At 44.9% G+C, this 12919-nt stretch overlaps 1 protein-coding gene across 6 annotated transcripts in view; it reads left to right on the forward strand.

The window, feature by feature from the left end:
• AspRS-m (aspartyl-tRNA synthetase, mitochondrial) overlaps positions 1-12919 on the forward strand; it is a 319354-nt gene that overhangs the window by 163103 nt on the left and 143332 nt on the right. For all 6 annotated transcript variants that reach the window (XM_070528489.1, XM_070528490.1, XM_070528486.1 and 3 more), the window contains one exon: positions 12318-12437. In XM_070528489.1, the coding sequence (XP_070384590.1) occupies positions 12318-12437 (120 nt within the window). The remainder of the gene's footprint in view (positions 1-12317; positions 12438-12919) is intronic.

Raw genomic sequence — 12919 nt, forward strand, 5'->3', positions numbered from 1 at the left:
CTCTTTTACCTGTGGTAGTTAGATTATGCCAATCAAAACTCGGGAAATTGAAGTCTCCAAATAAGAAAGTACAGGTGTTTGGATGCTTCGTTTTAATTTCATTTATTGCATTATTCAGTTTTGTGGGAAAATCCGGACTGTTAGGAGGCCTGTAGCTAACGCCAATCAAAACTGACTGAGGTGAAGCGTGACATAAGACCAATAACATTTCTATGTCTGATGAAACATTAATGCTTGTACATGATAGTTCATGTCTGGCTGCAATCAGTACCCCCCTCCCTTTCCTCCTATCCAGGCGATCCTTGCGGAAGATGCGGAAATTAAGCAAGTCAGCAGGGACTTCACTATCGCAGATGTCGCTGTGTAGCCATGTTTCCGTCAAGATTAGTAGGTTGCTGGCGGAAGATAAGATGATATTTGAAATAATGTCGCGCTTTGAAATGAAACTGCGCACGTTAGAGAAAACAGCTGACAATGAAAGTGCTTGTTGAACATACTTTGAATGGCCTGTCAATTGACGGTGAGATGATTGCTATTTCACTTCTTTTACTGCTTGTGAAGCTTCATCAAATATGTGGGTGCAGTGGTGGTGTAGAGGTAGGACACCCGCCTCACGTGCAAGAGGTCCGTGGTTCGAATCCCGGTGCCGTGCAGTTTTCCACCGGATTAAGAAAAAAAGAAATCCGCGTGTTGATAAAATTGCATAAACAGGCCTGGAGTGTGACCTGATCCCGGTGACCAGAACTGGTAACGCACTCCCTCACCAGAGCAGGATTGTGCTGTACTTGGCCACAACCTCCTATATGAACACAACAATCAAACCCCGGCCCTCAGTCCCCAGCAGCTGCGAAGCAACTGACCACGGCAGCGATCAGACCTGCGACGCAGCAGAAGGTTCTAAAAATCCTTGGCTCCGGACAGGCTGCCATTGGAATATCAACCTGGAAACGTTTAATGCTAGAACATTATCTAGTGAGGCGAGTCTAGCAGTGCTATTGGAGGAATTAGAGAGCAGTAAATGGGATATAATACGGCTCAGTGAAGTTAGGAGGCCAAAAAGAAGCATATACAGTGCTAAAAAGCGGGCACGTCCTGTGCTATCGGGGCTTAGAGGAGAGACGAGAACTAGGAGTCGCATTCCTGATTAATAAGAATATAGCTGGTAACATACAGGAATTCTATAGCATTAACGAGAGGGTGGCAGGTCTTGTTGTGAAACTTAGGAGGTACAAATTGAAGGTCATACAGGTCTACGCCCCTACATCCAGTCATGATGACCAGGAAGTTGAAAGCTCTATGAAGACGTGGAGTTGGCGATGGATAAAGTCAAAACAAAATACGCTATACTGATGGGCGACTTCAATGCCAGGGTAGGCAAGAAGCAGGCTGGAGACAAGTCAGTGGGGAATATGGCATAGGCACTAGGAATAGCAGGGGAGAGTTATTAGTAGAGTTTGCGGAACAGAATTATATGAGGATAATGAACACCTTCTTCCACAAGCGGGATAAACGAAAGTGGATGTGGAGGAGCCCGAATGGCAAGACTAGAAGTGAAATAGACCTCATACTCTGCGCTAACCCTGGCATCATACAAGATGTGGACTTGCTCAGCAAGGTGCGCTGCAGTGACCGTAGGGTGGTAAGAACTCGAATTAGCCTAGACTTGAGGAGGGAAAAGAAGAAACTGGTACATGAGAAGCCGATCAATGAGTTAGCAGTAAGAGGGAAGATAGAGGAATGCCAGATCAAGCTACAGAACAGGTATTCGGCTTAACTCAGGCAGAGGACCTTAGTGTTGAAGCAACGAACGACATTCTTGTGGGCATCATTAAGGAGTGTGCAATAGAAGTTGGTGGTAACTCCATTAGACAGAATACCAGTAAGCTATCGCAGGAGACGAAAGATCTGATCAACAAACGTCAATGTATGAAAGCCTCTAACCCTACAACTAGAATAGAACTGGCAGAACTTTCGAAGTTAATCAACAAGCATAAGACAGCTGACATAAGGAAGTATAATATGGATAGAATTGAACATGCTCTCAGGAACGGAGGAAGCCTAAAGGCAGTGAAGAAGAAACTAGGAATTGGCAAGAATCAGATGTACGCGTTAAGAGACAAGGCTGGCAATATCATTACTAATATGGATGAGATAGTTCAAGTGGCTGAGGAGTTCTATAGGGATATATACAGTACCAGTGGCACTCACGACGATAATGGAAAAGAGAACAGTCTAGAGGAATTCGAAATCCCACAGGTAACGCCGGAAGAAGTAAAGAAAGCCTTGGGTGCTATCCAAAGGGGGAAGGCAGCTGGGGAGGATCAGGTAACAGCAGATTTGTTGAAGGATGGTGGGCAGATTGTTCTAGAGAAACTGGCCACCCTGTATATGAAATGCCTCATGACCTCGAGTGTACCGGAATCTTGGAAGAACGCTAACATAATCCTAGTCCATAAGAAAGGGGATGCCAAAGACTTGAAAAATTATAGACCGATCAGCTTACTATCAGTTGCCTACAAACTATTTACTACGGTAATCGCAAATAGAATCAGGAACACCTTAGACTTCTGTCAAGCAAAGGACTAGGCAGGATTTTCCGTAAAGGCTACTCAACAATAGACCATATTCACACTATCAATCAGGTGATAGAGAAATGTGCGGAATATAACCAACCCTTACATATAGCTTTCATTGATTACGAGAAAGCGTTTGATTCTGGCGAAACCGCAGCAGTTATGGAGGCATTACGGAATCGGGGTGTAGACGAGCCGTATGTAAATATACTGAAAGATATCTATAGCAGCTCCACAGCCACCGTAGTCCTCTATGAAGAAAGCAACAAAATCCTAATAAAGAAAGGCGTCAGGCAGGGAGATATGATCTCTTCAATGCTATGCACAGCGTGTTTACAGGAGGTATTCAGAGACCTGCATTGGGAAGAATTGGGGATAAAAGTTAATGGAGAATACCTTAGTAACTTGCGATTCGCTAATGATATTACCTTGCTTAGTAACTCAGGGGACCAATTGCAATGCATGCTCACTGACCTGGACAGGCAAAGCAAAAGACTGGGTCTAAAAATTAATCTGCAGAAAACGAAAGTAATGTTTAACAGTCTCGGATGAGAACAGCAATTTACAATAGGTAGTGAGGCGCTGCAGGTGGTAAAGGATACGTCTACTTAGGGCAGTTAGTGACGGCGGATCCGGATCATGAGACGGAAATAATCAGAAGAATAAGGATGGGCTGGGGTGCGTTTGACAGGCATTCTCGGATCATGAACAGCAGGTTGCCATTATCCCTCAAGAGAAAAGTGTATAATAGCTATGTCTTACCAGTACTCACCTATGCAGCAGAAACCTGGAGGCTTACGAAAAGGGTTCTACTTAAATTGAGGACGACGCAACGAGCTATGGAAAGAAGAATGATGGGTGTAACGTTAAGGGATAAGAAAAGAGCAGATTGGGTGAGGGAACAAACGCGAGTTAATGACATCTTAGTTAAAATCAAGAAAAAGAAATAGGCATGGGCAGGATATGTAATGAGGAGGGAAGATAACCAGTGGTCATTAAGGGTTATGAACTGGATTCCAAGGGAAGGGAAGCGTATCAGGGGGTGGCAGAAAGTTAGGTGGGCGGATGAGATTAAGAAATTTGCAGGGACAACACGGCCACAATTAGTACATGACCGGGGTTGTTGGAGAAGTATGGGAGAGGCCTTTGCCCTGCAGTGGGCGTAACCAGGCTGATGATGGTGAGAATCAAATATGTAGTGTTTCTGACCAATGTTTAATGTTTTGAAGCGCAGGGAGAAGTTATCGAATACCGATCTGGCATAGGCTACAAGATTTTTGCGAGTGTTACGGATGGAAACGGAAAAGTTTTCACCAATGCTGTAGTTTGTGCCTTTAAGTTTGTAACCTCATGATAGAATGCGTTCTTTAGTTTTGGATGATGTGAATTTTACGATGATAGGCCTGGTACAATTAGGTGAGTGATGCCTGAGACGGTGAGCATGCACTATTATATTAGGGTCGATGTCAAAGCCTAGTTGTTGAGAGCAATGGCGAATGACAGTTTCTTCTGAGTCTGCAGAAGTTTCAGCGGGGTTAGTGTCTGGAACACTCTAAAAAATAAGATTGTTGCGACGGGAGTGATTTTTTGTGTCGTCCACTCGTGCTTCCAGTTTGTCAACCTTACAGGTAAGTTTGTTTGTTGGTGTTAAAATTGTTAAAGTGTCTATTTCAGAGTGGAGAGCAGAAAGGGTAACGTAGTGTGACTCCAGAGTGTTCATGCGTTTGTTTAAGTCAACCAATGTTGTGTCAGTAGTTTTCAGCTGTTGTTTAATGTCTTGTAAATCAGACAATAACACGGTTTACCCGGTAGTTAGTTTCTGGAGCTCGGCAAGTACGGTGTCGAAACGGTTAGGGCCTGGGTTAATTTCTGTGTCACCCGACAATAGCAAGAGAATATGAATAACATGCGAACATTCGGCAACAATACAGGCACAACACTGAGGGCTCGGTAGCTGCATCAGGAAAAGATTACTACTTTTTTTAGCGAACAGAGAAAATTTATTACCAACCTGCATCGTGAAAAGCAGCGGATTAGTAGACTGCACTGTCGCACAGCTACCGGGTCCACAGAGCGGTGGCGATGAGCGCACAGGTTTTATAGTAGCAGCAGATGATGTTCCTGGCGATGGAGTTGTCCACTGATGATCCGAGATGCGGTAGAGTGATGGCAGTAGTGGCAGGTGGAGCACAGATGACGTTACGGGTTGATCCAAAATGTGTTGATTGTGGTAGGGCAGGTTCACTGAAGCCACAAATCCACTGGAGCCTGACGGTGGAATGGTTAGAAGTAGGTGGATGGTGAGAGCAAGCACGTGCATCATGAAAAGCAGCGGATAAGTAGCCTGCACTGTCGCGCAGCTACCGGGGCCACTATATTTAGTCAATCGTGTTTTTTACTAATTGTAACAACGTGCCATTATTTCGCATTACTGGCAGCGCCTCTGGGACACGAAACGACTCCTCCAGGACGCCGCCAACGCCTGCGCTTGCCAGGGGTGTATAAGAGCGGCTGTCCACTATCACAGACAGGCAATTCTTTATGCGAACACACCCTGGCACGCTTTGGCCTCCGCGGCCTCAATTCACGGGCTGCCCTGCTTTCAGCTTTGGTCCCCCCGCTACCCCTTGGGTGCCCTGGAGATCCGGCGCCGCCTGCTTTAGTATAACCTCAGGTGCTCTCCTGAGGCCTCTGTTTGCCGGTTACATGTGCCCTCCTGGAGCAGTGCTTGTAAAAGTCCAAGCTATCGTCGTGACAAAAAAAAGCGACCCGCGATTTATACAACACCAATCGGAACATTGCCCTTTCAGACACAGCGACCACGAAATGGAGCGTCCGTGCCTTGCCTCACCACGCGGGCAGCCAGCGGCGGAGTGTAAACAAACTCGACCGCACTCCGCAATGCCGGCATGTTTAGGGGACAAGCGCATACAACATGCGCTAAGAAACCTCCTCCTTAAGTGCCTAGGCAGAGTCATATATTCAAGGAGCAAAAGCCCTCAGATTTTCTCTCTCGCGACCGCTCTTACTTGCGCCTGCGCACAAACGACTGGAGATCCCTCAAATGAACGTCTCGTCGGCTGCATTAGCACCATCGGTATCATCGACTAAGCCGCCGCCCATTACGAAGGGTGTCACCGCCATCCATCCATCCTGCTGACTACGGTGCTTAGTAAGCCGACCAAAGTCACAGCTAATGTAGCTCTTTCGTTTCACGCATGCCTTCCTACATGGTGCATTGTTGCTGCTGCTTGTGTGTATGATTAGTGTTGGCTAGGCCATGTGTGTGCGGTGCACCGTGTAAAGTTAAAATCCTTGTGTGCTTGGTGCCGTGGCACTATCAAAGTCCAAGAAAAGGTATTTGCAGAAGTTCTTGCGATCTTACACTTCTGAATTTCCGTGCTTTTTGACATCAAGAAATGGAGAACATTTTGCATTTTGTAGAACGTCTAGCTGCGACATCAGCGTGTCTCACGGTGGCAAAGGTGACTTGAAACTGCACGTTTCCACGACGAAGCATCATAGCTATGTTCGCACTGCTGAGCAGCAAGACAACATAGTGAACTTTCTCCAGAACAACTGCAACGACAGTGTCATACGTGTGGACTGCCTGTTTACTGGATTCCTCATCAAACACAACCTACACCATAGTGTCAGCGACCACGTTGTGTATCTTCTACGGAAAATGTTTCCAAAATGCGACGAGGCAAAGCGTATGGGTGTGGACGCAACTCTGAAACGCAACTCTGAAGAATGTGGAGGTGGCCAACATGAAATTAATTTCACAAGCATCGCTCTCGAGTCTTCGTTTCTTTATTCAGAGTGTCCCTCAGCCGCTGCCCCTAGATTCCAATGAATCTGCTGAAGATGCTTTAGATGCTCTCGAAGCTGAGTTTGCCACACTACAGGCGTACAGTCTTCCAGAGGACATTCTGAATCAAGAAAGGTGGGATGTGCAGTGGTCTATGGTCGGAAAAATGAAAAACACTGATGGAAAACATGTTTCACCGAGTTGCTGAGGTGATGCTGGATTTACTCGGGATACCGCATAGCTATGCAGAGTGTGAGAGTATTTTCAGCACGGCGCGAAAAACTAGGACTGAATTCCGCTAATCGATATGCAACACAACCCTCCAACACCTGCTGCTAGTGAAGGGCCGTCAGTCTGGACCATGTTTTCAGCAAATCTACACCGACAAATTTTTGAAGTGAGCAAAGTCTGCTACTGCAAGGTCCCTGCAAAAGGTCTCATTGAACACTGCCTGAAAGTTTGAACAGCTACTAGGCGTTCGTCGTGCTCTCACCGCATTGAACCCCACACCAAAATGTCATCCATGTATACTAGTACGCCCGGTAGCCCGTCTAGAACTTGAGTCATTGTTTGTTGAAACACTTCTGGTGCAGATGATATTCCAAACGATGCGCCGTGGTTGCTCAGTGGCTATGGTGTTGGGCTGCTAAGCAAGAGGTCGCTGGATCAAATCCCGTCCACGGCGGCCGCATTTCGATGGGGGCGAAATGCGAAAACACCCGTGTGCTTATATTTAGGTGCACATTAAAGAACCCCAGGGGGTTGAAATTTCTGGAGTCCTCCACTACGGTGTGCCTCATAATCAGAAAGTGGTTTTGGCATGTAAAACCCCATAATTATAACAAAGTTGGTAAAACTGACAATATGCTTCATTATATCAAAATTTCATTCTATTGAAATTCGACATTTTCTGCAAGTAAGTACAGTTGCGGATCGAGTTTCCTTACATAGAAAGGGGCCGCAGAATTTTCTGAATTATTGGGCCGTCGAAACAAGCAGATTTGAATGAGAAAACCATTCATTTTGATAAATTTAGGAGTCGGCGACAAATGATACCGTTTCATGCTACATTGTCGATAATATCTTCTCAGAGGTACGAATTAAGCCATGTCAGCCATGCTTTCATGTGCACTCCGCCCCCGCGGCTGACAGCGTCGCTCGAACTCGGACAATGCTATTTAAAGAAGCGCCGGCAGTGGGGAGCGAATGCTTTGTCTGCCTCTCGCTCCAACGGGTCACCGAAGTTTGAGACTATGCAACCTTCAATACTAAAACATAGCTGCGAGTCGGCCTAGTTGGAACAGATTCATTTAAAAAACTTTTTTGTGCAAACAAACATGGACGAAGAAAAGGAGCAACACAGTGACAAGCGCTTTCTAACAACTAGTTTTATTTTCGAAGAACCACCTGCTTAAATACATATCCAAGACTGGTGCAGACAGGCAAATATTGTGACTGAGGCCATATGGAACGATGTGCATCGAAAATTGCCGAAGAAGAAAAGGGAAGTGCCAGATGGACGCCTTCTATTACTAGGGGGCGCAACGGTGGAAGAATGACATCAAGTGGTACACAAGTTGGGGCCGAAATTCTGTGTGGAGCCAAGGATCAGCATCGTCGACAGGTTAGCACTTACAAGGGACATTGCCAGGAGTGTACCAGAGACAGAAAAAGAACAATGTGTGGTGGAACATGTGGACATGGTGGCCAAAGCTTCGGTAAGCGATAGATCCAGACCTAATGTTGATAGGACTGCTAAGTATTTGGTTGAGAACAATCTGCTTGTGGTTAAAGCAGACAAGGAAGGCTTTCTGGTTGTTGTACCGAATGATTGTTATTTAGAAAAGGCTTTCCTAGTTGTGAACAAGTGCTTTAGGAAACGTGATGTGAATGTTGAAAACATAAAAAGGAAGGGGGCGGAGCTATTGAAAGAATGTAACCAAAAAGAACTTGCGTCACATGTAAAGAACTCAAAAGTAATGGAAGTGGAGATATCTTTTACTGCAAAAACACACAAGCATGGACTTCTGTTTAAGCCAATTGTGTCCGAGCGAGGGTGTTGGCAGGTTCTGGCCGCCGGGTTCCTGCAGAAAATGTTGAATTCCTTAGAACTACAGGATCCGTACTTGTTGGAAAACGCTGATGGCCTAGTGAACTTTCTGGCATCGGATAGTACAAGTCGCCGCTGGGCATTCAGCATAGATGTTCAAGATCTCTACTATTCTTTACCCCATGGTCCCCTAATATGCAGTGTTAAAGATTGCATAACAAACAAGAATGACGAGGTGTCATTCCGCAATACGTGCGGGATGGCTATTAAATCCTTTCTTGAAATTCTGCATTTTTACTTAGCGAATACACATGTAGGATTCTGTGGTAAAACGTATCTACAGGCAAGGGGTGTGTGCATCGGGTCAAAGGTAGCTCCCATCCTTAGTAGCATTTTTGGGGGGAAGCATAGACAGAGAACTGGCAAAAAATTTGGAAGGTGTAGTATATAATGTTTACAGATATGTCCATGACTACTTGATTTTAGGCTGTCATGTAGACAAGGGTGCTTTCAGGAATAGAGTAGTAGGAGCCTTTAATTCTCTGGGCAAGGGCCTGAAATTTACTTCGGAAGTCCCGGTAGACAATAAGCTGCAGTTTCTTGATGTCAAGTTAGAATTTCTATCGGAACATGTGTGTTGGTCATTCTCGCCCCGAGCTGGAAAACCGCTAATGAACTATGCCTCAAACCATTCCTGGCTTGTGAAGAATGGTATAGTCATTTCATGTTTCCGGTCAGTGTTGATGAAGTCATGTCACCAACCTGTAAACTTTGCATTTCTAGAGCAAGTCGATAGGTTGAGAAAGCTGGGTATCCGCTCGCTGTGATGCTGGCGTCATGTGATAGACTACTGAAAAAACTTATACAGAACCACGCACTAAGAATCAAAGGCACAAGAATATAGCTTCCAAAATTTCAGTGATTCCGTATGTGCTTGGCCTTTCACAGGCTTAAAAAGGTGGCTGGGAGTTACGAAGTAAATGTGGTGTTTTCGGCAAAAAATAAAATAGGTAGTGTGTGTTCTAAGGTAAAAAATAAGTTCGAAAGTAAGGATGATGTAAGGAAAGAATGTAGTGTTAAACATCCGCGCAAAAACCAATTTGTTGATTGCGCGAAGAACGTTGTTTATGAGATTCCTATGACGTGTGGTCATGTGTACGTAGGGCAGACTGCGAGATGCATTAACACGAGACTATGGGAACACTTGTCTAGTCTGAAGGGTCGCCCTAGTATGCATTTGGCAATGCATTGTCAAGAACATGATTGCTCACCTTGTCTTAGTAGCACCGACATTTTGTTTAAGCATAGGAGTCAAACCGCGAGAGAAATTGTGGAAGCTCACTGGATTGCAAAACAAAAGGAAAAATGCTTCAGCCATCCTTCTGTTTCATTGTTGGATAAAGAGAATTCGCTTCTGTCATCATATCTTTAACGCATTTTCATCGTAAGTGCTTGTTTTGTGTGCCTTGCTGTTTTTCTGTTGACCAGGTGGCGTTGTTCCACGGCATTCTACCACAAGTGTTGTTATATGCGCTATAGGCATGCTGTGTTGACTAGTTCGCGCAGATCTGTGGGTATTTAAGCACGTGCTTCTTCGAAAATAACACCAGTTGTTAGAAAGCGATCGTCCTTGTGTTGCTCCTTTTCTTTGTCCCTGTTTGTTTGCACACAAAAAGGTTTTGAAATGCTTCAATACTAAAAGCTTGGTACGACAGTTTACATAGTGCCACGCTGTCGCGGCATGGCCACTCTTTGCATACGTGGCAAATTACCTCTATAGCAGGCTGCGCAGCTGCGCATGTGCTCAGCCGTGCTTACAGCCATGCATAGCCATGGCCGATATGTGCGCCATCTTACCCCTCACTTCGCCCCCTCGCACCGGCTTGATGGCGTTACCCGCAATACTGTGAGCTCACTCCCTTCTCCCTCTTTCCCTTTGCTCGTTCAGGAAGGCGGCACTCGTGAAGCCGCCATCTTTCTACTCTCACCCTAGCACACTTTCACTCGCACCTAAAGCACACAGTACGGAGGGTGCGATAGGATCTTATTGCACTTGGACTTTATACGAAACATGAAGTGGCTCCACTTCGGCGTTCGAGTGATTGGAGAGGTGCATTTGCAAACAGTCGCTTGTAATTTAATCATTTGACCACCTGCGTCCACAGAAGTTTCCATTTATTGTCTCGGCATTCCTTTGCGGCGGCAGTGAAATTTCATTATATTGAGATGGCATAGAAATGTACTTCATTATATTGAGGTTCTAAATACATGATGTTTTATGGACAAGAGGTTATGAAAAGTTAAATACCTCATTATATTGAGAATTCCATTAAATTCAGGTTCGTTATATCGAGGTTTAACTTGCTATGAATACTTTGCCTTTCAGTTGAAACTGCAACCTTTTGTACTGGTCACCAGACATTTAAGCTATCAGTCTGAACTTAGTATCTCTTATGAACTCTTCCTAATTATGCAGCAGAGTTTCCTTTCATTGATTCCTTTGATTCATTGAGCATGGTGCGTAGAAGCATATTGTGTGGCATAAGAGGCTCCTATTTGGTCTTCTACAGTTGATAGTCTGGTAGAGCTTAATGCAGAGCACATGCCGGACACGGATAACCACAAATGCACACATTGAATGTCAAGCAGCAGTGAACCATGTGGTAGAGCTTCTACAACTTTGAAGATATATGTCATTAGTATCAATTTAAAGTTGTTTTACACAACAATCAAGGTGAAATGTGCATAGCATACACTGCATTGCAGAGCACCAGATGACTGCCCAATAGAGAGGTGTCTCAGCAGAAGTGTTTCACTAAACCATTGGTGCTGCAAAAGATTCCAGTAGTGTTGTAGTCCTTCACTGTCTGAAGGATGAGCATACAGGACCAGGACGAATTTTTCTTCAACTATGAGGCTTTTCTTTCGAGGAACCCGTATGAGTTTCCTTTGTAGCAATTGCTACGAATGGGTGGATGTCTGATTTTCCCTTTATTCATTACTTCTCTCCACCTTGCGGGTTTCCGCAGAACTACTACGTCAAACTCTTGCCTTTGCTTCGTGTTGTCGACAAATTTGACTTCGCCCTGCCATCTGCTAGCCGCCTGGTTAGCTCAGATGGTAGAGCGGCTGCCCCGGAAAGGCGGTGGTCCCGGGTTCGAGTCCCGGGCCAGGACGAATTTTTCTTCAACTATGAGGCTTTTCTTTCGAGGAACCCGTATGGGTTTCCTTCGTAGCAATTGCTACGAACGGGTGGATGTCTGATTTTCCCTTTATTCAAAAAGCACATAGCTTTTTTTTTTGTCATTCAAGGAGCAGTGTCTTTCGAGATCAGGAGGCAGTGTGATGAGCATAAAAAAAATGCAACAATTTTTTTGGCAGTTGTGAACGAAAAAACACCCTATAAATCTGTGGCTAAATTCATTGACAATATAGTCAACACTTATCAGCACTGTAAGCATTGGCTGGAAGAACACTGCATTTCACCATAGATTCTAGGATGCTTATTTCAAAACTGGGGCTAAACACAAGATTTCTGCTACGTGGATATCACTTCGTTACTGCTCAGCTTCAATTCTGCAATTGGGACTTGCAGCACAGAGTTAATTAGTCAAACTTTGTTAATTAGCTAATCTCACACTGTAATTTGTCTTACAAGTGGTGTCTACCTCTTCATGTAATGGAGCTTAAGTTAAAGAATTGTGATATGCACCACACGAGTTTTTGAATAAGCCTGTTTTTGTTGAGATAGATGACCCAATATAAGGGCTGCTTTTCTCTTCCATACCAGATGTGTTTCAGGTGCGCCATTTTGTGAATGATAAGTGACTGAGGAACCATTTTTGTCTATCAAGGCATTTTATTCATGTGTGTGTGTGTGCAGCTGCATGATGTGACCAGTGTACTGCGTGCGGAGGCATCATCCCACTCGTCTGGTGCCCTGTCGAGCTCCATATGGACAGAAGGCAGCTCTGTGCAGGCGATTGCAGTGCCTCGTGGAGCGGTGAGTCGGCTTTCTATTTTTCTTTTCTCAGCCACTTGTCGAGAGGAGAGAAAATGTGCACGATGAGTGTCTCAGTTTGGCTCGCTGCATATGTGGATGGCTCGTGCAAACTGCAGGCATTTGTTATTGGCAAGAGCACATCGCCACTCTGCTTCAAGAACACGAAAGGCCTCCTGATCTGATGTGTGTTCCTCAATAAACGTGAATGACACTCAATCTTTTCACTGAATGCCTCCAGGCATGGGATGCCGAACTGGAGATGTCTGTACCACTGGGTTCGTCCTGTTGTAGACTATGGCTTCTTTCAAATTGAATTTTAACCCTTTGAGGATCGATTTTTTTTTTTGCCGTATGCTACCGCCCAAGGTCGATTTTTTTTATTACAGATTCCAATTCTTCTGAGGGACCTGTTTAGAAAAAAATTTATCATAATTTTTCTAGGGTGACCGTAAAGTGAGAAAAAAATGTTTTGCGTCGGTATA

Source organism: Dermacentor albipictus, unplaced genomic scaffold, assembly GCF_038994185.2.
Source record: "Dermacentor albipictus isolate Rhodes 1998 colony unplaced genomic scaffold, USDA_Dalb.pri_finalv2 scaffold_12, whole genome shotgun sequence".
NCBI classification, from domain to species: domain Eukaryota; kingdom Metazoa; phylum Arthropoda; class Arachnida; order Ixodida; family Ixodidae; genus Dermacentor; species Dermacentor albipictus.